This window comes from Semicossyphus pulcher, unplaced genomic scaffold (assembly GCF_022749685.1).
Source record: "Semicossyphus pulcher isolate SPU_LCO1_2020_fin unplaced genomic scaffold, fSemPul1.0.p SCAF_3, whole genome shotgun sequence".
In the NCBI taxonomy this organism is placed as follows: Eukaryota; Metazoa; Chordata; class Actinopteri; order Labriformes; family Labridae; genus Semicossyphus; species Semicossyphus pulcher.
Window position 1 is genome coordinate 18,600,575 of NW_027211704.1, and position 27,687 is coordinate 18,628,261.

At 45.9% G+C, this 27,687-nt stretch overlaps 1 protein-coding gene across 3 annotated transcripts; it reads right to left on the reverse strand.

Moving 5' to 3' along the window:
* Window positions 1–735: 735 nt before the first annotated feature.
* Window positions 736–27,643, reverse strand: rassf5 (Ras association domain family member 5). 3 transcript variants are annotated; one of them, XM_069678008.1, is made up of 6 exons: window positions 26,806–27,643; window positions 12,911–13,038; window positions 4,447–4,560; window positions 3,719–4,043; window positions 3,509–3,624; window positions 736–3,377 (listed from the first exon to the last, which is right to left on the reverse strand). In XM_069678008.1, the coding sequence occupies exons 1-6, from the start codon at window positions 27,584–27,586 to the stop codon at window positions 3,234–3,236; spliced, it is 1,608 nt and encodes a 535-aa protein (XP_069534109.1). In that variant the 5' UTR covers window positions 27,587–27,643; the 3' UTR covers window positions 736–3,233. The 3 variants fall into 3 exon arrangements, with proteins under 3 accessions (XP_069534109.1, XP_069534110.1, XP_069534111.1); XM_069678009.1 differs by lacking the exon at window positions 26,806–27,643 and adding an exon at window positions 20,820–21,200; XM_069678010.1 differs by lacking the exons at window positions 12,911–13,038; window positions 26,806–27,643 and adding an exon at window positions 9,414–10,530.
* Window positions 27,644–27,687: the final 44 nt, after the last annotated feature.

The window sequence follows — 27,687 nt, forward strand, 5'->3', positions numbered from 1 at the left end:
GCACTAATCACAGACGATGAATTTACCACCACAGCAAGAGATGGGACCAGGTGCAAGGCTACCTATAGGTCCTGGTGGGGGGATGGGGGGTCGGGCTGTATTTGGTCTGCTAGCCTGTGACAGACACTGACACCTGTGTGTTTATTGGTCTCACACCTCTATGAAAAACACAGAATCCACCAAAAACTACCATATCAGGGAAAGTGATGTATAAAAGTGCAAAACCCAAATCTCTTATTGTATCTTATTGTAAGTATATAAAATAATATCACATGCATGCATCTGCCTAAAACACACTGCTTACAATTCTGCATGTTGAGATAGTGCTTGCAACTTCGATGGTGTATCGCCCCCTGCTGGTGATTTTAATTTATACATGTTGTCAGACATGGCCTGACACACAAACACCTCCTGAGAGATACTAACACGTAAGAGTAATCCTGCATGCACTACCCTGTTGTATTAAGTATCTACATATGATAATAATGTGCACAAATTATAACATCAAATTTGTGATTCTGACAACTTGATATATTGGTATGAATTCAGTGAGAAACTAAAACATTTCGCCAGACAGACACGCATTAAAAAGTGAAATGGTTTTGGCCCTGGGTTTGGGACCGAAACACGATACAGCTTCAAATGCAGAAGAGGTTCCTTAAGTATTGTATTTTTTTCTCTGTATGACCTCCAGTGAAACCCCGCCGAGCCACAAACACGAGGATCTGAAACTGCTTCAGTAAAGGGATGACCTTTTTATTTCATTTTCATATTCTGTACAGTTCTACTGTTATATTTACACACACTTCTTCAAATTAAACAAATTGCAAATAAAAAGCATCAAATCTCAACATCCTTGACATAATATCATATGGATGAGGTGGACCATGAAATAAATAACACGCACCACACACATACACACACACACACGCAGGGTTCGGTGGAAGGACATGTGTGTTAAGGGAAAGAAAATTACATATTCAACACCACCCAATAAACACAGATTTGCACACATGCAAAAGCACCCTTCCACACATCCGCTCAGGCACCTGTGTGCTGAAACACACCTGACAGACAAACCCAGGGGCACATGAAACAAAAGGCACTGCCAGCAGGAACAGCTCGGGCTTTGGGTGGTGGTGATTGAAGAGAATGAGCATGATTGGGATTTACTGAGGAGAAGTATGTGCTTATGGACAACGGGCCTCATTTATCAGTACTTCTAATGGATTAGTTTTAAGATACATGCATGCCCGATATATGTTCACAAAGTAATTTATTTTTATTAAATGCACTTAATGCATGTTTTAATACTTAATAAGTGAGGCCCAATGACGGAGCGTTGATGACACTCATTAGAAAACACTATTCACATTGTCCTCACTGCCCTATACGAGCACACACACTCACACACACGCACACACACACACACACACACACACACACACACACACACACACACACACACACACACACACACACACACACACCAGTAGGAATGAAAGTACCAAGTACTTTATACCAAAAGTATATTCAACGTAATAACAACAAAGTTAAACCTTGTCACTCTTTATCCAGTGTCTACATAATACATATGCATTGCAAACACATCATTGGTACATCATAGCCATTATTATGAATGTCATATATTTTTTGTTTTCTTTATAAGGGGGGGATGGAAGGTGGGGGGGATAAAAGGAAAAGAGAAGCAGAAACACATGCCCAGCCCCATAAGTTATGGGCCATTCAGTCACCTGCATCTACATGTGCAAAAACAGAAGCTGGTTGAATTTTTACAAACACCACCTGTATTTAGACGAACCGTCCAAAAGCCTCTCTTCCCTTTCAAATCCTGTCAGCAGATCGCTCCCTCTACGCTTTGGTGTGAAAATCCCCTCACATTCAAACCTGTACACGATAACAGCATGAAAATCATTTTTACAGTGGTGGGTGGATTGCCTCGTTCTGAAGGTGGAGATCATGCAAGATTGGTTGGATCGCAATTTAGGGAGGGCAAATTAAATCACAGTTAAAGGGGGGTATTATGCTAATTTCAAGCAAGTCAGCTCTGTCCCTCTAAGAAACCCAGCCCCTACCAGCCCACTTTCCTCTGATTGGCCAACCTGAGGCTGCACTTTGTGATGTCACAAAGCGTGTAGAAAAAACTGTGTGAAACCTGGCGTTCACAGCAGCCTGCAGACTGAGCTGAGAAGCCTGGGGATTACTCCGACATACTTTTACCGACAGATTTGAAACTTCACCCACGTTTAGGCTGGACATCCAACATCGAATATATGTCTTAAAATGGGAAACAGCATAATACCACCTCTTTAACATCTGAGAAAAGGTTAGGAAAGCACCTGACAGTATCTTCGCTTACTTTTCAAATGGCATTACAGTGGAAAAAATGTAATGATAGGAACAAATCAGAAAGGACGATTTGGGCAATGTGGACTAAAGAGGAGTGGTGTAGGGTGGAATTCACTTTATATCAGCATTAAGGTTTTCTCTCTTCCCTTAAAACATGCTCCCTGAGAAAAAAAAAATCAGACAATTGATCTCAATTTTTTGTCTTCTAGCCGTGAACCTAAACACCTCACAAATCCACACGTCTTCTCGTCCAGCATGGAAAGGATAAATCTTGTGATAACACCAAATCCAAGAAAGTAAAAAAAACACTCAGTACGATTGTCCTTCCACCTCCAAGAGATGCTGATAAAATGAGTCATGCCTTCTGTTTAAATTCTCACTGTGTGCAGGGGGATGAGCTGAGAGAGACTCATGCATAAGTAACACTTGCAGTAGCAGCAGCAGCAACGGTAGCAGAAGAAGAGGGAAGCCTTAAAAACACCAGCAGTCCCTTCATGAGATTTCAAGTTTCAGATCTTGTGATCTTTCTGTGTGTGTGTGTGTGTGTGTGTGTGTCCTTGGCAATGAAAACACCACTTGTCCAATCAGCAAGCAGACCACACACCCTGCAGCCTTTCACGTCGCTTTCGCCTCTCCTCAGGAGGTGGATGTACGGATGGTTGGGGGGTCTTAGGGGTTCGTATGCGTCCTGAGAAAGGGTATGCATGTGTGTGTGGATGTACTGTATGTTTGGGTGTATATATGTGGAAGGTGGAGACGAGTTCGAATCCAGCTCCAGCCTCTGATTAGATCTTGGTCTTGGGGTTCAAAGGGTCAGTCTCTCCCTGGGTTGTAAGGTTGTAAGGTAACAGGTGCAGGAGGGGTCAGGGGTCGTGTTGTTTTAGGGCCAGTTGTAGTTTCTGTCGGTACATGGCGTATTTTTGCTCCACTGCCCGCATGCGCTCCGTCTCCTCTTTCTCCAGGATTACCAGGAAGTTTTGTAGCTCGGGGACAGAGAAGGCATGCCACTGAAAGAGGAAGAGGGGAAACGTGTTATTTAATGAATAGAGCATGTTATTTATTTATTTTGTAGAACAAATGCTCTAGCCTTTGATGACTGTCTACCCATGTATGTCTCCACTTGTGTGTGTATTCTTACCTCCACCTCCCCAGTCTCATTTTCCTTCAGGACGAAGCTGAGCTGCTCGGGATCAGGCCCTGCTATCAACCTCAGAAGAAGAGGACGCTCACACAGAGGAAGTTTCTGGAACAGATCTGAAGCAGGGAAAAAAACACAAAGAACGTATAAGTCAAAGATCGCTATTACAAACGCTATTTTTAGCTACAAAGTAGAAGTCGTTTCCCGCACCTTGCCCATCGCGGTGCGTCTGCCTGTACAGCGCAAACTTTCTAGGATTGTCCAGCACCATGAACTTCTTCAGCAGGCCCTGGATGACCTCTCTGGTGGTGGTCAGAGAGCTGATGTGGAGCTGCTTCACACAGTCGCTCGGTAGATAGAAGGACGTTCTCTTTTCACTCTGCCCGCTCCCCGTCCCTTCCTGACTGTCTTGACTGCTGCCACCCGTCTGCCTGGACTGTCCGTCCAAGCCAGCCGCCTCCACAGCGGGGACTGTGACCGGTCGACTGAGCCTCAGGTGGACCTTAATGAAGCCTGTGTAGGATCCGTCTGAAGCCTGGGAACACACAGAGAGACAGGAGACTGTAAGAACCAGGGTAGTTGTTTTCCCTGTTTGCAGTCTGAATGCTAAGTTACTGCTAGCTGTAGCTTCATTTTTTATCACACAAACGTGAGAGTGGAATCAATGTTTTCATCTGACTCTAGTTAAGAAAGCTAAAGGATGTAATTAGTTAAATGTCAAGCTAATTAAAGTCAGAAACTGCTCGTGTATTTTGATCAATCATGGAATTTACATTTTGATATCCTCCTTTTTGTTTCCTGTTTTTGTATCATCACTCGCTACAGTAAATCCAAGCTCAGGTTCCTGTTTCTTTTAATCAAAGTGAGGAAGTTCTCAGTGTTTTATTGTAGGTGTGACGTTAAACAGTACGCTGCTTTAGGAAGTGCTCAGAACTCACCAGTTTCATGCCATTTTCAGACACTTGAGCGTTGTACTCTTCTATCCTTTTCCGCACCTCTTCCCCTGACAGCTCCTTTGTTCCCCCGTCGTCCTCCTCCTTTGCTTCATTCTGCTGTGGATGCAGAGAGAAAAAAAGAGTGTCGGTATCAAAATATGAAAGCAGTGGTAGTGTAAGTGTTTTCTTTTAGCCAGCAGATGGCGCTGCTTCCATCACAAGCCCTGTAAAGAAGAAATGCTGCTTCTTGCTCGGGTAAATTTATGAATAGAAATCAAGAGGAAGCCTTCAACAAAAATTAGACTTGCTGACTTGCAAGCGTACAGGGTGTCATAGTTAACTGAAGTAAAACAATTAGACCAAGTGGCCTGCACTACTTATGTCCACACCTCCCTCTACTGTCCTCCATCTTTGTCAGCCTGAAGCAGAAGAAGCTGCTTCTCTGTTTGACTGAGGGGGATTCTCACACACTATCAGTCTCCACAGAGTGCTGAAACTACTCTGCAGCTCGACACACGGACGGGAAATGTTGTGAATGGAGCGAATCACACATTCAGCATCACAGCACGAGAATATTGACAGCGCTGCCTCCCTCTCTCACTCTTACTCATATCCCTCTGTGATAAGGAATGAGAGAGAGAGAGAGAAAGGGAAGATGGGGTACTGAGAGGAGGAGGAGGAGAGGGAGGAAAAGAGGGGGAGGCAGTGAAAGAGGCGAGTAAGGGGTAAGGAGTGATGAAAGAGCGGTTGCTGAGCCAGCCTTAGCAACACAGAGTTTGACTGGGTTATTTATAGTACAGTGGGATGCATCCTCTCTATCTCACAATAGCAGTTTTTTTCCCCTCCTTCTCCTGGTCGCTTTCATTTTCTGGGGCAGAGACAGAGAAAGAGAAAGAGAAAGAGGGAGAGAGAGAGAGAGAGGGAGCGAATGCAGGGCAGGAATGGTTTCTGTAGGGGACTCCTCAGGTTGTGCGATGAAGTCACTGTTTTCATTCAGCCGTGATGCAGCGTGTGAGTGCATGCCTGTGTCCCTGTGTGCACAGACTGAGGCACCTTCAGTGGTTATAAAGAACACGCACAGCGAGTGTAGCTCGTCCTGGCTGACATTCAGCAGAAAAGAGGTGGTAACATGATAACGTTTAAAAATTCAAGGCTGGTGTTTGGAGATAGATGCTGGGACAGAACTGTGTGTGTGCGTGTCCATGTTTCATTTTGGTTATTTGTTTTGTTACTGCCTTTAATCCTTCCACACTCCACTAACTATGGCCCTGTTATAATGGTGCATGTCCATGTTGCAGGGCAGTGAAAGCTACTGTGGTCACTGGATGTCGTAACTATAATAATTCAAACTCTCTTAATTAGGACACAGACACATTCAGATTTAAAGAGCCTTGGTTCTATAGCTCCATAGATTCATTTGATTGTGTTCATGTGAGAATAAAATATAAATCCATACACAGAAAAACTCCAGGACCCAGGGTTAAGCAAAGAATCTGAGGGGTATGAAGGAGTTGCCTTGTGTCTAAAATTCCTCCCAGCAAAAAGCAACAAAGTGAAATGAACTCGCAGGAATTCCTGCATTTGTATGCGAGTTTCTAAATGTATCAGAGGCAGTGCCCTGCCCTCCCTTTCTGCATACCAGTGAGAGTGGTCAGGGGACAATAGAGCTGTTTCCGCCCCTGGGAGTTCCACAGAGTCCTGAGACTCACACGAGCCCTAGCCGGAGCAGGTCGCGAGGGAGTGAATGACCGGCAGGACGCGGAGACAGAGACATGTGAGACCCTGAAACGGCTTGTACAGTCTGCTCTGTAGTTCAGGGAAACTCTGAGAGACTAGCACCTTGGTTAAGTAGCTCGTGATGTAATGAAAAACAATAATTTATAAAACCACTTGCTTTACAGTCTCCCACCAAACCACAGCGAGACACAGGCATTTTGAGGGCCAGGGGGCTAAAGCAAAAACAGAAGAAGGAGCCCCCATTAACCCTCAATTTTTCTATTCCCGCCCACATAACACACTATTCATAACCTGCTACATTCAGACACTTTACATCTTAGCTAATGTACAAATTTAGTATGTTATTATGGTTTCTACTAGAAAGGAAAATTGGGATGGATGCAATATAATGGTATCCAAACAGACTTATTTTTTGGGGGTCCCCAAACGTCTCAAAGCTTTTAAAAAGACAAACACAAGCTTACATTGAGAATGTGTACGCTTCATGTTTAGTGTAAAATAATAAAAAAACATACACAACGCTAGCTAAGCCCGAAGCCAGCAATGTGTCTAAAGAAGCAGGTGATTAAATGTGACGACTTCTGTTAAATTCAAATTTACCCAGAAAACACCAGGCCTTTGGCGAGAAGTGCAGCGAGAGATTAAACTGTCACAATGATAACAACAACATAACAGGTGACAGGTAGAGACGCTCTAATCCTGGTCATTGTTGTGACTCACACGGACTTAAAGCAGCTTAAGTGTGTAAGATATCTAGGCCTGTTACATAAGGGTCACACACACGTATGGACACATGTCAAGCAGAAACACACACACACACACACACCCCTCAGGGTGACATGAGTAAGTGTTGAAGCTCTCACTCTGATGAGATCAGACAAGAGAGGTCACGCTGCTGCAAAGTAGCTGCATCAAACAATGTGTCAAACCTGAGTGTGTGTGTGTGTGTGTATAACCTGACCACCTTAAAGTGAACTTACTCTTGACTTTGTCAGTTTAACCTTCCAGTGTGTGTGTCTGTGCGTGTGTGTGATTGACATCGTGATCTTCAGGTAACCTTAAACTCAAGGATCAATTACACCTGGCCTCGACTGAGGACGTGGCGAGTGCGGTCAGGACTCATCTGCTCAAATAAAACTAAGAGCTAAAAATACAGAGAGAATATAATAGAAAGAACACGTACGGTGCAAACGACTCACAAACACACACACACAAAATGCACACATACAGATAACAGTGCATGCTAGCAAAAAGCCTTTACTGGGTCAAGTGTCGAGGAGGAGACGCAGGATCGAGAACACACACTGATTCTATTTCACAGCTCAGAGACCGCTGTGTGCCAGCAATGCCTGCAGTACACACACACACACACACACACACACACACATACACAATGGTGACAATGCTCTGACCCTTTGCTTATTTAATGTTAGAATGGACCACATTATAAATACGATAAAAGGTTCTATGTTTAACCCAAGCTGGTAAAAGTAAATGTACTTAAATACTACTAAATAGATCTACATATCAGTCCTTAATATAACACACTTCTATAATAAGTCTGCACAATGCAGCCTGATGTGTGCTGTTTATAAGATAATGTACATCCTTGTACTGTAGAGGTGTAATTTGTTGTTTGATAGAGATCAGCAGCAGTGATGTTATTCATTCATTTTCACTGCATCAAAAAGCAGAACAGAATGAACTGAGCATACTGCCTGCTCATCACAGAGGCACACACACACACACACACACACACACACACACAGCACATTAAAGCTGGCTGGCTAATCTGGAGCAAAAGGCTCAGCTCTGGAAATAATTCATAAAGAAAAGAGGAGCTGAACTCCCCTTCCTCTGTTTTTATAAAGAGTCTCTTCTAACATAAAAGCACACATACGTAGGCGCGACACAATGACACATTTTTGTTTCCTGAATACACTTCTGTATTCCCAGGAAGCCACATGGCTCTTTGCATATCTCCTTTTCATATTCAAACACACGAGACAACAGGACTCTTTCACTGCAGGGCTACTGCTCCACCAGGAGGAGGATGAAGACCCTCTCCCTCCTCTGTCCTATAGCAGACTGTGCTGCTGTTCTACGTGTCAAATCATTTCATGTCAAACCCTTTTCTCTGGCTGTGTACTGCCAGAGACATCAGGCCCCATCAGCTGGCGGCTTCTGTGCTGGAAGCCCAGACAAGCCAACCCCGCAACCCTTCCGTCTGAGAACAGCAGCAACCCTAACCGCACACACACACACACACACACGCAGACAACACAGCTGGTCAATTATTCAGAGATTAAAACCTTCTCCAAGTCAGACACCAAAGGCCCCGCCAGGACAGAGACAGCACCACGAGGCCGGAGCGTGTTTTACATGAATGCAAATGTCTCTGTCGTTTCAGGAGACTACCAGAATCACCGTCCTCTTTTCTCTCTGTCTCACTCTTTCTTTGCTATAAAAATCCCCCTATAACCTGCTGTGCATTGTGGGAAACCCCCACTAACAAACACGCAGCACCTGCAGTGAAAGTGAGGTTGCACATACTGTAGTTATCGTGTCTGACAGGATTATGTGTGAAGTAATTGAATGTACAGTAGAGCAAAACCAAATCCCCAGAAAGTGTGCCAACAAACCTATGAGTTGCTATGGTAACTGGGAGAGCGGTTTGCTACAGTTAAGTAGTTGCACTACACACATGCTCTCTCTCAAACACACACACATTCACACTCTATCTAGTGCAGAAGTATCAGCTATATTTCCACAGACGCTTCTCCCACGCAGAAGAAGCCTCTATGGAATCTGTAGGTTAGCGTCATTAGCGCTCCGCTAACACACAGCAAACACATTATTTCTGTGCGGCCGCACAGTATTAAGACTTCACTCTCTGAAGAGTGCTCTAGACTATCTATTGGAGCTGCTCACATGATAAATGAGCTGCCAAAAGGCATCAAGGTTGATGAGGAAGGCTGGAAGGCCGGGAGATCAATGTTACACAACAGATGTATGACAGTAGCCCCTTCCTACACACACGCACACACCTAGGGCCTGCGCTAAAAATGCACAAACACCACTTCCTCTCAACACTTCTGCTTTCAAGTTGCATGTTTGTAATATAAATGGCATTTTTTTTCCCCACCATTTGAAACACCGACCATTTGACCCTTCCGAGTTGCCTTACTTGTAGGGTTTTACGTATCAGAGTGAGTTAAATCCGGATTTTATACCTTGGCTGCTTGCTTGGGCCTGCGGAAGAACGAAGTCTTGGCTGTGAAGAAAGTGAAGTCTTCGCTCTCATCGTCCAGGCTGCAGTACCCGCTGCTCATGCTGTTACTGCTGGTCATGGAGGGGGTCAGCACCGTGTTGACAGTCATGGAGAAGTCCAGGGTCGCCCGCCGGCACCAGAGAAGCACGCTGACAGCCCGAGGAAGTCGCTGCTGCTTTTTTTTTTCGAAAACCGCTTGGCTGACGTGCCGCCCAGCCACAATCAGAGTCTAAACGTGTCCACCTGTCCTTTACTCATCCAGAAGAAGTCAGCACTCCTCTGCTGATGCATCCAGAGAGTTTGAGTCCCACCTGTGACGGCGAGACAGGTGAACTCGGCTCAGATTCAGGCTTTGCGTGCCACCGGAGAGGATACCAGGAAATCCGAGAGCGAGCACAGACTTGTCACTTCCTCCTGACGTGTGTGTGTGTGCGCTCTGATGCCGGTACACACCATACAGAATATGCACCTGGTCATTTGCACCTAAACATACACACATTTAACCCTCTCGCACACACACATAAACACACTCTCGTGTCATGGAGTCAGTTTACAGGCAGGTTTCAAGTTAACCCCGCTCACCTGAGAGCCCCTGTTAGACCCGCAAGCAAACGCTCATACAGGCATGCATGCGAGACCACATCCTGCTTTCATCCTGTGTGTCTGTCTCTCTGTCTCAACCTGCCGCGAAGAAAACGAGGAACAGGTCAGTTCGAGTCCAAGCTGCTCAGTTTCTCCTGCGTTTATGTGCTTGAGCATCAATCCGTCCCTGGAGTCCGGAGTAAACAGCAGCAGAAGCTCTCATAGCTGCAGCAAAAAGACGTTCACAGACAATTTACTCTATGTCCTCTCTCCTCCGCCTCCTCTGTTGCTTTGGCGATACTACCAGGGAGATGGATGCCTCCCACTCAGCCTCCTTTTCTTACTCTCTCCCTGCCTGTCTTTACTCCCTCTCACTCTCTTGCAGCCTTGCTCAACCATCTGTGGTTATCAGCCTGCAAGCGCCCTCCCCCTTCTCCCTCCACACTCTCTCTCTCTCTCTCTCTTCCTGTAAGCGACTGCACCCTGCAGAGCATGGCCACTTCCTCTTACACAGAGAGAGAGAGAGAGGGGCTGATGAGTGAGAGATATGAAGCCTCACAGCTCCTGTTTTACATACGTGAGAGAAGCGGTGACAGGAAGCAACAGAGAGGCAGGGGAAGATGGCTGCGGCTGTAAAGATGCAAAGAAACCTCTAGAAACGTGTGGCTTTTAGGTACAACCGGGCCGTTATTAGGGCTAATATCTCCAAACCAAATGGGACAAATACAGACCGGAATAAAACACATACACCCTCCACAGCTGCTGCTTTTGCTGGTGGAGGGGAGGGCTCACACTGCTTAAGGTGAGATTAGGAAAATAATGAATGTTAGCCCTCAGCGTAGAGATTACGGTGACCTCTGACCCTCAATCTGCCCTCTGTCTCTCGCAGTGACCCCTGTGTCAAAAAGCAGCTAATGCACCTGCCTTTGTGGAGATTGATGGCGTATACTTGCGCCTGTCTGCACATGCTGCTTCTGTGTGTGTGTAATATGATTTTCAAAGCTACTCAGACACGATTATAGGTAAAGCTATATGCTACCGGAGGGGCAGTGTGTCACCCTTTCATCGGGTGCCTCCCTGTCAGGTTTGAGTCAGGCGAAGACCGATTACCTGCAGCTCTGCTCCCTCGCTTCCATCAGTGTAACCACTACAGAGGGAGGGATGCTACAAACACACACACACACATATGCATGCTGAACGACACTCCAGGCCGCCTTCAAGTCGATGAAGGCCGCTCATTGTGCGTGCTCTTTCTGGGGGTAAAAAAAAAGGGATCAATTTCTGCTGATGCACACAATAAGGAGCAGTAAAGACAAGAGGGGGAAGACAACACAGCTACACGCACTGACACTCGCACCTGCGGCTATAAAACAGAGCAAAAGGGGGAGAAAGAGGACTGCAGGAAATGAACTGTCATATCTCCTCTTGTCTGCGGTGCTAGTGCTCTCTATGAAACAAACACGAGCATTAGTCAGAGAGTTCACATACCTCTAAGACAGACATCATCAAGGCTCACTTAATTTAAATGTTCAGCTCATTATCTCTAACTACACACTCATTAAACTCAGAAGGAAGAAGCGGGAGTGGTTAGGCTGAAAATGACTAAATGACTATGCCATCCTTTTGCTCCAGTAGACGTGGAACATTGAAATAAATGAGCATATTTTTGGAAAAAACCTGAATCAGGCATTTGCTGCTGGACATTTCAACACACATGCTCGCTCCAATTCTCGTGACTCCCACCAACATGTCTCAGGACAGCATGATCGTGTGTATTTTTTTCATGCTATCTAGAAGCGGAGTTCCACCTGGCACACTACCAGGGGTCTAATTTTGTGTGCGTTATCTGCCCCCCTGGGAATAGAGAAGCTGCCAACATTCTGCTGCAGGGGTTATCCAGCTTTCTCTCGTACATGATGTGTGTGCGCGCGTGTGTGTGTTTGTGGACCGCATTGCGTGGGTGACTCAGGATGGGATGCCAAGAGCAGCATGCAGGCTCACACTCTCTCTGGTTCCTGTACCACACATGTGATTACACAAAGAGTGGGTGAAGCACTATTTCCAGGACGGATTTTACATAATAACTGTATCACTGGATGCCCTGGGGCACGCACAGTACGAGAGTAGTTCAAATGATAGATTTTAGGTTTAAAGTAGATCACTAAATATATTCCACTGGCAACTATTCCACAGCTATGCTACAGACAGTGGATGTCCCTGCAGAGAACAGTGATTAACCTAATTGGGTTGCATTCATGTAAGAGCGTCTGAGGGAGAGAGGACGTCAGGATCCACCACTGATGGGATCAATCAGACCCAAACTACAAGAGGAGGAGGACGAGGGAGGCCCTGAGTAAGGCACATCTGAGGGAGGTGACGTAGCATTTTCTGTGCTGAGAACATTCTGTGACCAAAAAAAGCAAATGAGCACATACATAAATTCATAAGTAGACCTCAGAGGAGGAGGAGAGACAGCATGCTGTGAAAGAGGAGGACGGTTACGTAAGATGCTGCAGAATGAACCCGGGCCATTACCCAATCCTGACTCACATACACCTCTGCAAAGTAACACTTGAACTTAGAGGAGTGTGTTTGCTCTTCAGCAGTGGCCCTAAAAATACCACAAATGGCTCTCTGCACTATTTTCTTTACTGGCTTTTTGCCTTCACTTGATAAGAGAGCTGACGAGAGACAGGAAATGTGGGGAGCAGAGAGCATGCACCAAACGATCGGCAGAGAGGGAGTCGAACCCGCGATCAGTGCGCCGAGGACTGTAGCCTCCATACACGGGGCGCAGACTCCACCAACTGAGCCAAACCAGCTGTCTTTTTTTTTTTTTTAATAATCAATGTTTTATTGTGTGTTAGAAACACTCACTTTGTGTTGAGAGGCTTTGGAGTAGCTGTGGCTTCTGGGAGATGGAGTGTCTTTAGACTCTCTGTCCCTCTTGTTGCAGTCCAGCTGGACCTGGCTCTCACACTCCAGGTGGCAGGTGTAGCTGCAGTCTGATGAAACACAAAAACACACCAATCAGAGACGAGAGCACTTACAGAAAAACAGACAGCAGTCGCTAAAAAGCAGTGAATAAAGCGCCATCAAACACTGGAATAACACTGCAAACTGTTGTATTTCTACAGAGAGAGTAAATTATTTACCTTGAAATATGTGAGGTTTGAAATAAAGAAGACAATTCATGTACAGTCATCCAATCACTCCCTTTCAACAGAGAATTAGCTCCATCTAGTGGCTAAAACGGGACATACACCCACAAGGTACAGTGATTCATTAAGAAAAAAATACTTGTGTTGAAAGACTTAAAATAATAGTAATTCTAGGGACCTGTCCACTCAAGATACCCCTGTCCACTTCATGTTATAAGAAGGAAAACAATCCCAGCAATAACTTGTTGAAACCTCACAAAATTGACCTAAAATAGCACCTTTAAGATGCACCTCTATACATCTCATTAACCAATCAGACGGCAGGAAATACTTGGATACGTACAGGAAATAATTAAACAATTACTGTACAAGTCCATAACAGGAACAAATACATAATGTAAAACAGACATACTGTACTGTAACAATGAATGGATAACCTCCAAAGCCAACAAACTGTACCACTTTAACAACCCCGGTCTGGTCAGCTCACATCAAGCTGCTCCGCTAGAAAAGAATAGATTACGGTACTTCCCCCAAAACTTCCCAAAATAGTCGACTGTTCTTTAATTTTTCTGTGGTTTCACATACGACGGGCTCGGCTTGTTTATGCAGCGCAGACTTTATTGTGGCCGCAGGCTTTTCCCCTGAGATGCTCAGCTTCACATCTAACTTCTCCTCTGTTCGTGAGATAATCCACGCTAAAGAAAAATACGATTTAAGAACCGCATGGGCAAAGAGAGGACTGCAGTTTGGGGGGAAACTGTGAGTCAGATCCTTTCTGTGGGAATCCTCAAGTGGGAAAGCTTCTGAAATAAACGACTAAAGCACGATATCAGTCGGACTGAATAAAAATAATAATTCGGCGATACTTAAATATGCTTGAAAAAAACATTGTTTTCTGGTGCACGTCTTTGTTTCAGTGCTGCATGAGCGAGCTGAGCAAAGCCTGGCTGGTTACTGATATTAGCAGCTCTGTCTGTATCCTGCTTAGAAAGCAACACCACTGCGCCTGTAACACTCAGCATCAGCACTGTAACCATGGCAACAAGCTTCTTGATGACCACCGTAGAAAGAGAGGAGCTTTATTTACATAAGGTCACTAATAGAAGGCTGTGTGTAGAGTTTTTTTTAGGGATAATAAGCTATAAACGTCACCTAAATACAAAGGAATTTAACTTTAATGCCTGGATAGCAGGTATTTTCAGGAGAAGCATGTTAGCGAATGAAATGTGGGTCTGTTTTTTGAAGAGGAAAGACTAAAGGACGACAGCACAGGGTTTACTGACAGGATGAACACATCCAGCAAAGAGGAAAGTTCAGATAAAGGACACTTTAGAGGTCGCTGCATGAGAGAGGCATAGACGTCAGCATGCGTGGAACAGAGTCAGGTTGGCAGAGAGGGAGTGTAAGAGGGAAGGCCCGCAGTGCCCCGCTGACAGGAGGGATGTGTCGAGGAAAGAGGAGAGTTCAGATAAGGGAGGATGCTCTGCTGGTGACGGTTTAGAGGTCAATGCAGAAAGAGAGAAAGAAAGGAAGCACACAGGGGAAGGGAAGAGAGAGACTCCTTTCCTGCTTTCCTTCACCTTCGCTTTAGATTACAGACTCTGCCTCCACTTCCAAATTCAGCCAAACCTTTTTTAATGTTTTGGCCTTTTGTGCCTTTATTGAGAGAGAGGACAGTGGAAAGCGCTGGAAAGGGAGAGTGGGGATGACACACGGCAAGGGGCCGAGGCTGGGAATTTAACCCGGGGCCACTGCTTCGAGGACTGTAGCCTCTGAATATGGGACACGCAATTTAACCACTGAGCTAAACCGCCGCCCCATATTCAACCAAACCTAATGAAAATATTCAACGTTTTGGGAAATATGCTTTTTTGTCGAGAGCATGATGAGAAGATCGACACTACTATCATGTCTGCACTGTAAATCTAAAGCTGCTACCTATAGCTAGCTAATTTATCTTAGCAAAAACACTATAATCAGTGGGTAACGGCTAGCTTTGCTTTAATCCAAGGTAGCAAAATCGACCTACAAACCCCTCATAATACAGCTAACATGTATAGCTATAATAAGGTGCTGGTAGGTGTTTTCCTTTTCTCTGGATAAACTCAGGCTGGTTGTTTCCAGTATTTGCGCTAAGCTAGCCGGCTGCTAGCAAAAGCTTCATAACTCTGCACAGTTACAGGGGTATCTATGTTTACATTTAGCTCTAGGAAAGAAGCAAATTACCTGATTCCCGTCAAAGATGCCAAGTGAATATATAAGTTGTGTTTGTTTAGATTAAGTTTAATACTCAATACGTATTGTGTGGAACCTTCTTCTTGAAACATTGCTCTGTAGCGCAACTAGTGAGGCTACACTTTACACTTCCTCTGGTGTCATTCTCAAGGTTAAAACCGGTGTTTGTACTGGGTGTCGGTCGCTTAAAGAAGACCCCGCCCTTCTTCTTTCTCCTGATAAGTAATGTTGAAGGCAGTAATCACTGCCGGGGCGGACTGCAAGGAAAAAGGGAGGAGCGCTTATAGATTGAAACTTTTTCCTGGTCAACACCTACAATAACATGTGCGCTGTCAGCAAGTCAGGGATCTACATTATTCCCACACTGATAAGACAGACTATCTCTGACTCTCACTGACGCCTACTGTATATACACACACAAACAGAGTAAACACAAAAATGTGTGGGGCAGTGTGTATTTTTGCAGACGTCCTTGTGAAAACATTTGACATCTTGTTCTACACCTTAAACAAACCCAAGGCTTTAGCTTTCAATTAAACCTAATCCTTTAACTTCATCTACAATTAAGGACACAAGGCCTCACAAGGTACAAGAGTCCTTGTATCCACTCGAAGCAGTTGTGGATGTCTGTGCACCTCCTTGCGATGCTGTACCATGCATATATGTGAGCTAATGAGCATGTGGAGAAACTGCAGCAGTCATGCAGTGACCCCAGAAGGGCTGTGAAGGTTATAAAGGCGTGCTGACACAGGCACAATCACACTGAGAATCATGAGGGAGAGGAACGAAAGAGAAAGCAAGTGCACGGGGGGGGGGGGCGTCAGCAAAAAGAAGCATTTTTCTGGTGCGACTGTTTTCTTTCTCGCAGGTCAGAGAAACTCCCCTCCGGACACCGTGCTCAGACTTGCAGGGGTTTTTCCTTTCGCTGTTCTGTGGAAAGTACACAATATTAAATGGGGAAGTTGCCTTAATGTTATGGTTGATTCTTCTCTGAGGGATTTTTAGGAGAAATTGGTCGCTTACAGGAATCTAACAGCTTTTGTTGGAAGAGCCAGCATCACTGGATTCTGATAAAGGCTTATCCATCAGCTGGCACACTTTTTTTATTTACATGCATCACTACAAATGAGGCAGGGAACTACCTTAAAATCCTGATACAGTTTCTATTTTCAAAGTCTGAACTGATCAAGGGAACAGAGGCGTTTTGTACTCGGCTCCCTGTGACTGGAAAACACATAAAACTTCAACAACCTCATTGAACTCTATTAAAGTATTTATGATTCAAAGGCGAGCTAATCGAGCTGTCAGAACATTTTATGTTACCGGCCTTTAAGATAATTTGCCACGTCATCTGCAGAACTATGACTTCTTATTAAAATCAGCTTAAGAAGTCCTTATTTTTTAACATATTTTATCACAGGCTGCAACATGAAACATGCGCGGACGGGACTCCAAGAGATGACTGTAATGAAGCCGAGCCATAAACACTCATCAGCATCTGCTCCTCCTGCACAGAGCCGAGGAGTCTACAGTCTGCGCGTGTTGTCTCAACAAGGAGAAGAAGGGCTGTGGTGTTATGTGTCGCCGTGCTCGACTGGCCTCGGTAGCTCCTCCGCGGCGGGAGATGAGTGCACAGGCTCCCTCTTTGTCTCTCAGCCCATCATTCCAGTCTGACTGCTTTTAAAGCAGACACGGCCTCCGGACAGAGCGGGACGATGATGCACACAGATAGAGAGGGAGGAAGCTCCATCAGTGCAACGGAAAGAGTAAGGATCTATAAGTGGTGGCTGTGTTAACTTCCAGTGCTGCACTTGGGTCGATAAGAACCCAGCGAGGGAGACAGGAAAGGAGGAGTTCGATTGCAGCGTGTTAAATGGATGAAAAAAAAAGAGGACGTTAATACAGCCGCGGTGGAAACCGAGAGTGATTCACAGTCACATTTCTCCTCCACTTCCATCTTTCTTGGAATAAAGCGTCCCTGTTTCTGCATCATCTCCTGGAACTTCTTAGAAGATAGGGGATGTGGGTGCTTGTTTTTCCTGCGAGACGCTGGGTGTGGGACAGACAGATTAGCAGTGTCTCTCAGGTCATGGAGGATGTCTGCATGGCACCAGATAGAAGCAGAGGGAGGGACATATTGTACTTACTCCCTGTCTGGGTGAGGAGGGAGGGAGGAGGTAAATAGGGTTAAGGTAGCTATAATTTAGGGGCGAGGATATTAACACAGTTGCTTATGAACCCAAAGGGAGCGCTGCGGGTCTTATGAGGGAATTAGGAGCAGCTTTGGGGTCTGTTGGGGGGCTTTAAACGGTCTGATCCCATCATAGCTCATTTAGAGCGGTCATCTATCCTGTCCTACTGTGCAGACGCTCACCATACTACTCCACATACTGCTCTTCACCCCTCATTCCATCATTATAAATCAATATATCATACTTTTATTCCTAACACGACTAAACAAATCTCCCCTGAACTAAATAAATCTGTCCCCGCTCACCTTGACATCTGTGTGTATTTGTACACAAACATTTCATATTTGATACTGATTTTCTCTCCATCGTCCCCTCCCTCAGTTCCTCCATCTGTCGAGCTACAGACGCTTCCTAAATTAACCAAACAAGCAAGAGAAGAAGCAGGCTGTCAATTCTTTTTTTTCAGTGTCTTTAAGGCTTATTCTGTCCAGTGAGCTGCAAATGTGTGCAGCTGATCCAACAACAACTGAGGAAGAAGAGCAGAAGAGCTCACATAAGTAAGCGGACTTAGGCCTTTTTTTGGGAGAACGTATCATTTCTAATGAACATTTAAAAACTTCAAGGAGTGAGCTGTAAAATGTGTTGTGCATTTAATGGAAAAATAAATAATTTAAATGTGTACTAAAAAGCGTATTAATGCATGTAGTTTTATAGTTCCAGCCTGCTTAAATTAAAGTAATAATCTCGAATATTTTCAAGGTCACTATCTATTGCCAAATGAAGTAACACCATGCACGTGCACAGATAGGACCGAAGGGGGGCTTGAGCCCTTGCCCTTGTGCCCCCAGAGTCAAAAGAAGTAGGTCAGTAGGACTTGGCTGTAATGTCCTCATTATTAGCCTCTGTAGTCTGTAATCTCACTGGTAATCAAGCTAGTCTAATTTTCAACGTTTTCTCCGTCATGCAGGGCAACTTACAAATGTGCAACTTTAATGAAAACATGTCAGTTCTGTGGTTTCTTGGTAGAATAATCTGGTTCAGTAGAAACAGTTATCAACATAATGTGTGATTATGGATGGCGGCGGTGTGCCAACGTCAGGGTAGGAATTAGTGCATGTTGGTGGGGCAAGTGCCCTTCTTTCTGCTTGAGCCCCGTCCCCTCAAAATGTCTGTGCGCAGCCCTGGGTAACACAATGGTGACTGAGCCTATGGCCCACTGCTGAAAGCCTTTGCATTTGCAGTATATAGTATTATTATGGACCGGGTGTCTGTGGTGACTTCTGCGGAAAAAAATGACGCCCAGCGCCCGGTTAGTGACGCGTTTTCCATCACCCAGCAGGTTGGTCTGCCAGAGAGGGTAGGCGGAGCAAATACAACTTCAAAAATATCCAAAAATCCAAAGAAAAAGAAACAAATTCGACGCTCAGATGAAGGCAAACTGTCTGAAAAGGAAAGCGACCGTCAGCGAGGAAAATCAAGAGTTACACCCGGAGCAAAGGGAGCCAACCATGGATGTCACACATGCAGCACTGTTTGGATATCTGTGTGCTCCTGCAATTATCGTTTACCAACATAGGTGCTGCCAAAGGGAACGAAACTGAGATATTCGAGATTACAACTTTAAAGGGGCACTCAGGTGCTTCCATGAAGTTAGGTGACTTACAAGAGACGGATAAAAGAGTGGTTTAAAATTGACACAGAAGTGGCTAAAATACCCTGACTTTTGGTGCCTAATATGAGTCAAGAACATGAGACAACACTGAATCCTACATTTCCCATAATGCAATGTAATAGCATTGTTTCCAGTAACCGTGCATGCTTAAAAATTTCACCTTCTGCAAAACCCAGTGGCCCAATTTTGTAACAGACTTTCTGTTGAGGGTTGTTAGTCTCCTCCCAAGGTGAGATAACCTTGATGACATCATCAGACCTTAGAAAGCTCTATGAGAGCCACAGGAGATATCATACTGTACATACTGTACACTGGACATTATGCTGTTCTCACAGGCTCTATATAAGTAACATGACCTTTATGTGTAAAATTAGTAAGGTGCAGTTTAACCTTGACCTTTAACACACAGTTGAAGCCCTTAACAGACCTTCCCCTCAAACAGTCACTGTGCTACTATATATTTAGCAATTGAAAGACATAAAGAGGAATTTCCAGACAGCACCATCCAAGATTTGAAGTCAGACAGACGATAAAAATACATAAAAGAAGCAACAGAAGAGGAATCAAGGATTGAGGCTTGAAGTTCATTCTCACAAAGATTATCTGGGTTTCCCCACAGGGAGAACCATCCAAAAATACCCTGTATCCGTCTGCCCCGGCTCCTACTGCTGCTGCTGTTCCTGAAGCTTTGGACGCTGCAGCATGACGTCACTCAGGTGGAGTGGTGAGCAGTGATGACCGGCACCCTGAGTCATGTTTGGTCAGTGTCTTATCAGGCTTACACAGGAGGAAACACACGCACACACAGAGACACAAAAGAGCTAAAGTAACATCTTTTCTTTTTCAGCTGTCAGTCTCTTGCTGTGAATGGATCAATACTTCTGCAGCGCCCCGGCTCTTATGCTGCCTGCCTGGTTTTTTAAACCCAGCCACACTTTGAGCTAGTGTTACATTATGTTTTCATCACCACCCCCTAAAAAAAACTGCATTAGAGAGGCAGCTATTTGGAGACAATAAGGGAAAAATCGATACCATGCAGCCAGTCGATGTGATAATTCAGTTAGGAGGATTATCTCGACTGTTTGAAATTGTCTAGGTTTTCAATGTGCGTCTGAAACAAGGATAAACTGTAGATTCAGCTGCTTTCATCCGACCTGTTTGCTGGACTATTCTCCCGTTTACAACAAATCTGCGGCTCGTATCCTCACTGTTAACACACGATCTTACACACGTGCTCTTGAACAAAAGCGAGGGGGATAGATCATCCGTTATAGAGTGGGGGGGGGGGCTGCTATAGACAAAGAGTAACCGGGCCTGAGGGCATTGCAGTTCACAACACAATACCCAAATATTTTGGCCCACAGCCGGCCTTTGAGGCCAACCAGGCTCAACCTGTCTACTCATCACCTTTTCCTAAATACTGACCCCTATCACCACCAAACTGATTGAGATCTAACGTTCAACTTTCAAGCCACAAATTGCAGTTTTTTCAACTTCTGCCCCCTCCATTCTCCTCCCCATACCTGAGGTCGTGAGCAGAGATCCGTTAGAGGACGTGCGCCGCAGGATCCTCAGGCTGTCACTCCAGGAGCGAGACTTGGGCAGCCTCTTCAGCAGGCGTCCCAGCCGCCGTGACACCTGTCCGAAGCAGGCGCTGCCCACCTCCCCGTCCGAATCCCCCCTGACCTCCTCCAGGCGCAGCTGCACCTGGCCGAGAAACGTCCCGCCCACTTCGACGCCTTCAACTGCCCCTGACCCGACCCCTACCCTGGCCTCTTCCTTTGCCTCGTCCTGTGCTTCCTCCAGCCCGGGGACGAGCGGTGCTATCTGTGCCATGGATGGAGCATGGTGGCACCATCCGGCAGGCACCGTCCTGTGCGCGTAGCCCTCGCTGGCCCTCCTCTCCTGCCCCCGGCCGCCCCTGTCCCTCTGAGGACTGCCCCAGCGCCAGCCCCCCCAGTTCCCCCCTCTGCCATCCCAGCGCAGCCACTCTGCCACCGGTGCCACGCTCCGAATAAACAGCCCCCTCTCCGCTCGCTCTGCCACCCCTCCACCTGTCCTCCTCACACACTCCTCTACTTGCCTCACACTCTTCTCCTCTGACCGCTCTTCTTCACACCTCAGCGCGCAGACATGAGCCCCCCGAATCTCTGCTGTACTACTTGTTCCTCTCTAACGTCTCTCTCTTATCAATGCTCCCTCATCCTCTCTCTCTCTCTGTCTCTACTGCAGCACCCACACACTCTGCAGTACCAAACAGCCAGCTTAAAGAGACAGAGACCCCCCTAGTCCCCTCTCTCCTCTCTTTCCGCTCCCTCAGAGGATGACTGTACACACTTCATTCACTAGCAGAGAACACGGTGGGATCCGACAACAGAGCGGAAACGTCAGACCACTGCAGAGCCGTTTACCGACGCGACCTTCTCTCTTCTCCCCCTTTTTCTCCCTCCTCGGTGTGAAACACTCCAGCCCGGTCGAGGAGAATGAGTCAGCCAACCTGTCTACCCCACAACACTTACATATCTTACATCACCTCGATAGCGCGCGCGTGTGTGGGTTGAGGTGATGCGCAAGTCCGGCGGTTATTAATATGCGCTGTGAAAGAGATACAGAGAGAGAGCACTACTGGGAGTTCTTCTGCCCTACTTCTAAAATTGAAGAGTTTGGAGGAACAGGATGTGCTCACCAGTATCACTCACATGAATATGACATAATCGCAAAGAATGGCATAAGAGGCTTAAGCTCTGATGTCACCTTTTTTTTGTTTGAGCACCAAGTATGACGCTTTGTTTTTAATCCACTATCTCAAACTGATCTTGTTCCAACGTGTGCACAACAACGTCTTTGTGCCGTCCTTGCTGCCCTCGCCACCTCTTCCTTTGCAGTCCTCCTATCACCATCTACCAAGGGCGACCTAAATATAGCCTTGTTGAAAATCCCCACTGTTCCGCCATACATACATACAGTAAGAGCAGCGATGCACAGAGGAGGAGGAGAGCTTTACACCATGCAGGTATTACTGCAAAAACAAAGTCCTTATCTGCATGCCAAATCAGGTCGCTTCCTGTTTTTTATAAAGGTCAAATAATGTCAATCAGCCTCTCAATGTTTGTTTCCAAGAAGCTGAACAAAAAGACGAGAAAGGTCAGACGTAACAGGTTTCAACGCCTCGATATTCAAAGCAGCTCTGTATTCAGATTGTGTTTGTTTTAACTTCAGACATATGAGCTCTGTAGGAATGTTTTGGCTAGTTAAAACTAGATCCATCGCAGGTCTGGCACAGCAGCAGCAGCAGCCCTGGTATGCCGGGAAACGAAGGTTATGAGCCATTTAACACAACCCCGCTTCCATGTTTTCTTCTTCCACTGTGAATGGAGCTTTGAGAGGACCAGTGTGACGCGGCTGAAAGGGTCTCTGAGACAAAGTCTGCTCTGTGTAGTCGAGGGGGGAGAGGTGAAATAAGGAAAAGACAGGGTGTTAGGAAAAATAACTCCTCAGGAGAGGGATGAGGAATGCCATGGGGCATAAAGAATACACTGGGACTGTAACTGTGAAGGTCTGTGGCAGACGCGACTGCATGTGGGGCCTCCCTGGCAGCCATGTGTCAGTCCGAGTATCCCTCCTTGTCTCAGCTGTGACCGCCACACGACCTCACATCTGTGCTGAAACAACAACAGGCTTCACTCTTCATGCAAATATTTAAGCCTAAATTCTGTTCACAGGGCTTTTTGAGATTCTGAGAACTTTGCGAGCTGTTGTTGCTCACACGCAGACTTTAAAAACGTGGCTTTTCTTGTTGTGAAATCGTGTTTGGAGGAGCGGTGGTCTCTGGGGCATTCACCTCGTGTTCTGCAAACAGGGCCACTTTAAACAGTCTCTGGAGTACAGAGTTATTGAGGACTAAATAACTTCATTCATCTATTTAAAGGGAAAGTTAACAGACCACATTTAATATTTCTATAAATGCTTGACAATCATCAAGCAAAATGCCGGAATTTTCTGACACTTTCCTGTTTTTATTTCAAGTGCAAATTTTGAAAGACTGGATGCCACCTTGGGCTACAGGAAACTAGTCTATTCCACTCATTGTTGACTTCTGCAGCTTTAGCAATTAATAGACAGATTAGGGGTGGGACAAAATATCGGTATCGCAATATATCGTCGTCCCGACTGGTGTGAGACAATTGTATCGTATCGCTGGTGCCAAATATCCATACTTCTCCCTGCAAATTTGAGTCACTGCATCATCGTTTATCTCAGTTTGTTTCACAATCTGTGAATCTGTGAGTAATACATTCATTCTTGCACCTTTTTTAGGTGCATTTTGTATCCTTCAGTTAATCAGATATCGTGATGTATCATTATATGATTGTCTTGCAGTATATCAATTATCGCAGAATCTCTGTCGTTATCGTGGGCCATGTATCGTATCGTGAGTTACCCTGCGATTCCCACCCCGAACACAGATGATTTAATATTGAAAACAATCATTATTTGGAGCCTTCATTGAAAGTGTAAGAGGTTCTATTGACGTCCCTTTAAAGTTATACAACATTTTAAACCCATATTGAGCATTTATAAGCAGCTGCATACTATATTATTGTATATTAACATGGAGCCGATGGTTAACAACACACTTGTGCAGTTGTAAACACATATCAGGACATGTTTGGGTGTTTATTTATTATGTTTGGTAATTATAGCTTCTCCTGTGAATAGTCTTCTTTATAAACATGGCGCCCTTAATTTAATATAATGAAACGGGCTAGTAATGAACGGATACGTACAGGCACACTCACAGGTTACAGGTAGGGATTTATTAACTGTTTAAATACTAAAATAATTTCCTTAAATGTGCAAATAACTACAATATGGTGAGTTATAAACTATTTACTTGTCTATAATGCTAAATCAAAGAGGGCTGACTGTCGTCCCATTGGGGTTTCAACTGCAACTATACTATACACAACGCAATAGTGTCTATACAGTAAGAGGTGTTGAAAGAGCGACGACCAAACCCCAGTGTGTCAGAGAACTGTAACCACCAGTTACAGTTAACAGCACGACTCCCTGAGAGCTTTAATTAAATATTAATCTGATGTCTGACTCTGTCTGCTAGTCTGTAATCCCTACCTCTCTATCCCTGAGACGTAATCCCAGGCCGGAGACACCCAGAGCTGGGATTAAAGAGGCTGCCGTTCCCCTCCGTTACTCCCTGCCTTCTCTGACCAACGGCACAGCACAGAGAGACGACAAATCAGATCATGAGAGCGGCCGCTGACACAACCCAAATCTACTGTACTGATTTACATCACTGCTCTGAATTGGATAAGAGTAAAGTTAGTTTCATTTTAAAAAGCTCACAGTTTTCATGTTAAAATACAATTTAAAAGCATTTATCACGTCCTCTGTAAGTATCAGACTGTATATGTGGGTTTCCCTGCGCTTATATCAGTAAGAACATTAGTAAGTTCCCTAAATGGGATGGATTAGTGAATAAAGAGGACACACAGGCCAAACAGATGTCTAGACTGACACTTATCATGCTTATAATTATGCTCCATTAGGGCCTGACTCCACAAATGGCTCTTATCTGTGTGTGTATTTACGCTCATATGGAGTGGGGGGTTGCTGTATAGCAATGCAACAAATCAAACTCCCATGAGGAGCAATAAAGATTTGCAAAAAAAGCAGAACCAGGGCCAAAAGTCAGCAGAGGGAATACATTCAGAGGATTACACAACAACACAGCAGCAGCAGAGACTGGGAGCTCTGGCTGGATTGACAGATTCCACTGCAGGGCAAGGCCACATCACAACCGTCCCCCGCAAGCTCTCCTCTGTCCCAGGGGGGAAAAGAGCCGCATCTCTGTTTCTATAAGCTTCAGACGCAACAGGGCCGACACAAGAGGGTGATAGATTAAAGACAGACAGGGGGAGCGCAGCATACAGCAAGACAAAGACGCAGAATGATGGTTGTTTATGGCTGCAAGGCCTCCGTCTCTCCCTCCCTGTCATTTGCTGGGTGTAGTTGAAAGAAGAGTGTGTGCGTGCGAGTGTGTGCTGTTTCTATTTAGGCAGTTTTGGTTGCGTTTTTTCTTCCCACAAAAATACCCTGATGTGCCTAAATTTGAATCGCTTGTCATAAATGTCCCGGTGACCCCCATGATTGTATACCACACTCACAGCTGATGTGGCTTCCAGAGGGCAGCTGCTGGCAGGATAAAACTACGGCTAATTAGCTTGATCCATAAAGAGACTGGGGAGGACAAAAACTAAGGAACTCATGACTGCTTGTGCGTGTGAATAGAGTTCCAGTAATCTCTGCTCTCGCTCCACTGAGCTCTTGCTGATAGCACACTAAATCAGACAGCTCTGCAGTGCTGGACAAACTCTCGCTCTTTTCCCCGATCCCTCACTCGCACTGGCTCCTTCCCATCGTGCTTGTTCCAGCCCCCCCCTGTCTCTCCTCATTCCTATCACTCTGTCTCACTCAACCTCTCCTCTGGCTCTTTCCACTACTTTCTCAAACCCTCAGTCCAACTACTTTTTATCGTTTCCCTTTCTTTTTCTTCCATTTCCCATCAACTCTCTTTATCTCTCCCTGTCTTCCCCTCACTTCTCTTCATTTCCTTTATCTCACACTCCTCCGCAGCCACTGCCTCCCTGTGACAGAGTTCTGCTGACACAATGCCAACTCAGCATGAACTCACAGACGACCACATACACGAAAAACAAGCAGGCATGCATGTACAGTACGTGCACGGAAAAAACGCACACACAAAACTGTAGAGTGTAAGTGTGAACATCATACACTGCAGCCAGATTAAACACATATCCAAGCTGCCAGGTCAAATTGGCTTTGTCTGAACTCTCTGTGTCCCAGAGCTGTGCAGGTGGGAGTGATGTCATCAGAGCAGTTCAGTATTTATAGTCAGAACAGTCAGGTATGTGACTCCAGAGACATAAGGCACATTCTCATTAATCTAAAGAAACCAAAAGTAGTTCATTCCCAACTAAGTCTGGGTTTTACAGACATTCACCAATGCACCACTAAATGCCTCTATCTCTCCCTGCAGAGGCAGCAAATCAAAGAGTGTGAACTCTGGGAGGCAAAGCTGGAAGGACAAGATAATGGGCTTTCCATTAAAGGATTTTTGGCTTTGTCTGCGTGAAAATGTCCTTCCCTGTCATACTGGCTCACTCACAAAGTCACATGCACCCTCTCATTGTGTGCAAACACACAGACACCAGTATGGAAGAGTTAAGACACAAGAAACAGGCGACAAAGTGAACACCTCCTACATTCATCAACATACCCTTTTGTTGACATTTCTAAAAGGGAAAATACCAACAATCACAAAAGTGGAACACGTGTGCTGACTAAGTACTCTTGGATTCACCAAAATTACAGTTTCATTCAGTATGTAATATTTCCCATTCTCTCTATTTATGAACTAAAACCTCTACAGACTGATAAATTCGTGATTGGGAATCCTCATCAACTTACTTTGACACTTGAGTGCCTGTGCAGTGACCTGACGGCTGCAGGCGTCACACCAGTCCTGCGTAACGGGCTTGGCTTCGAACCGGTGTCCTTCGCCCTTCTCGGTCCTCACCCGGGGGTCCAAACCCCGGGGAAAGATGGACCAGGCCTCCCTGCGGCGATGCTCTGTGCGGGCCAGCCTGACTACTCCGGTCTTGCCCTGGGTAAGCCTCTCCAGCGGGAGGCTGCCGCTCTCTCCCTGTGCCGGCATACAGGATGAGATGCTGTGCCGGTGCGCTCCTTTGTGTCCGTTCGTACCAGGTCCGCTTGGCATGACATTGACGCTCGAGAGCTTGAGCGAAGTCCCCCGGCGACCACCTGTGTTGCGGTTTGAGTCACAGTTGACGTTGCTGTTGCAGTCACTGGTGATGTGCCCGGTTCCACTCTCTCGAGCTGCCCGCCTGTCGCAGTCCGTGCTGCCCTCCTCTCCGTCCCGGTCCAGGCTACGTGGCGCAGCAGGGGCGGCCGGAGCTCCGCATCCTTCCCTGGGCATCTTCCCTCCTCTTACCGCCGGTTCTCCCTCTGGTCCCGGAGACAAGGGATGAGCCCCTGTATCCGCTTCAGTAGACACCGACCCGCACTCCCCGCTGCTCCCTGAGCTTCTCCTGAACATCATCTTCTCCCAGGACGACTTCCTCGGCAGGGTGATCTTCTTTTTGCCGGGTAGTTTGAAGAACAGCAGCGAAGGTTCCGAGTCCAGCCTGTGCGGACTCGGGTGCTGCCCCACCACACTCGCAGACGCCATTATCCTGTCCTCCTGTAATGCGTGTGTGTTCGGTTGTTAAGAGTGTGTATTAGTGCGTGTATTTACTCCGTGCCCTGAATGTAAACTCAACTCACGCCCGC

Bases quoted from the DNA above. Each gene is read 5' to 3' on its own strand.
- rassf5 (XM_069678008.1), bottom strand. From the start codon at position 27,586: ATGGCGTCTGCGAGTGTGGTGGGGCAGCACCCGAGTCCGCACAGGCTG. The intron at 4,044-4,446 runs GTGAGTTCTGAG...GTGTGTTCCCAG, and splicing joins CTGAAAATGGCATGAAACTG to GCTTCAGACGGATCCTACAC. The intron at 3,625-3,718 runs GTGCGGGAAACG...TCCCTGCTTCAG, and splicing joins GACGCACCGCGATGGGCAAG to ATCTGTTCCAGAAACTTCCT.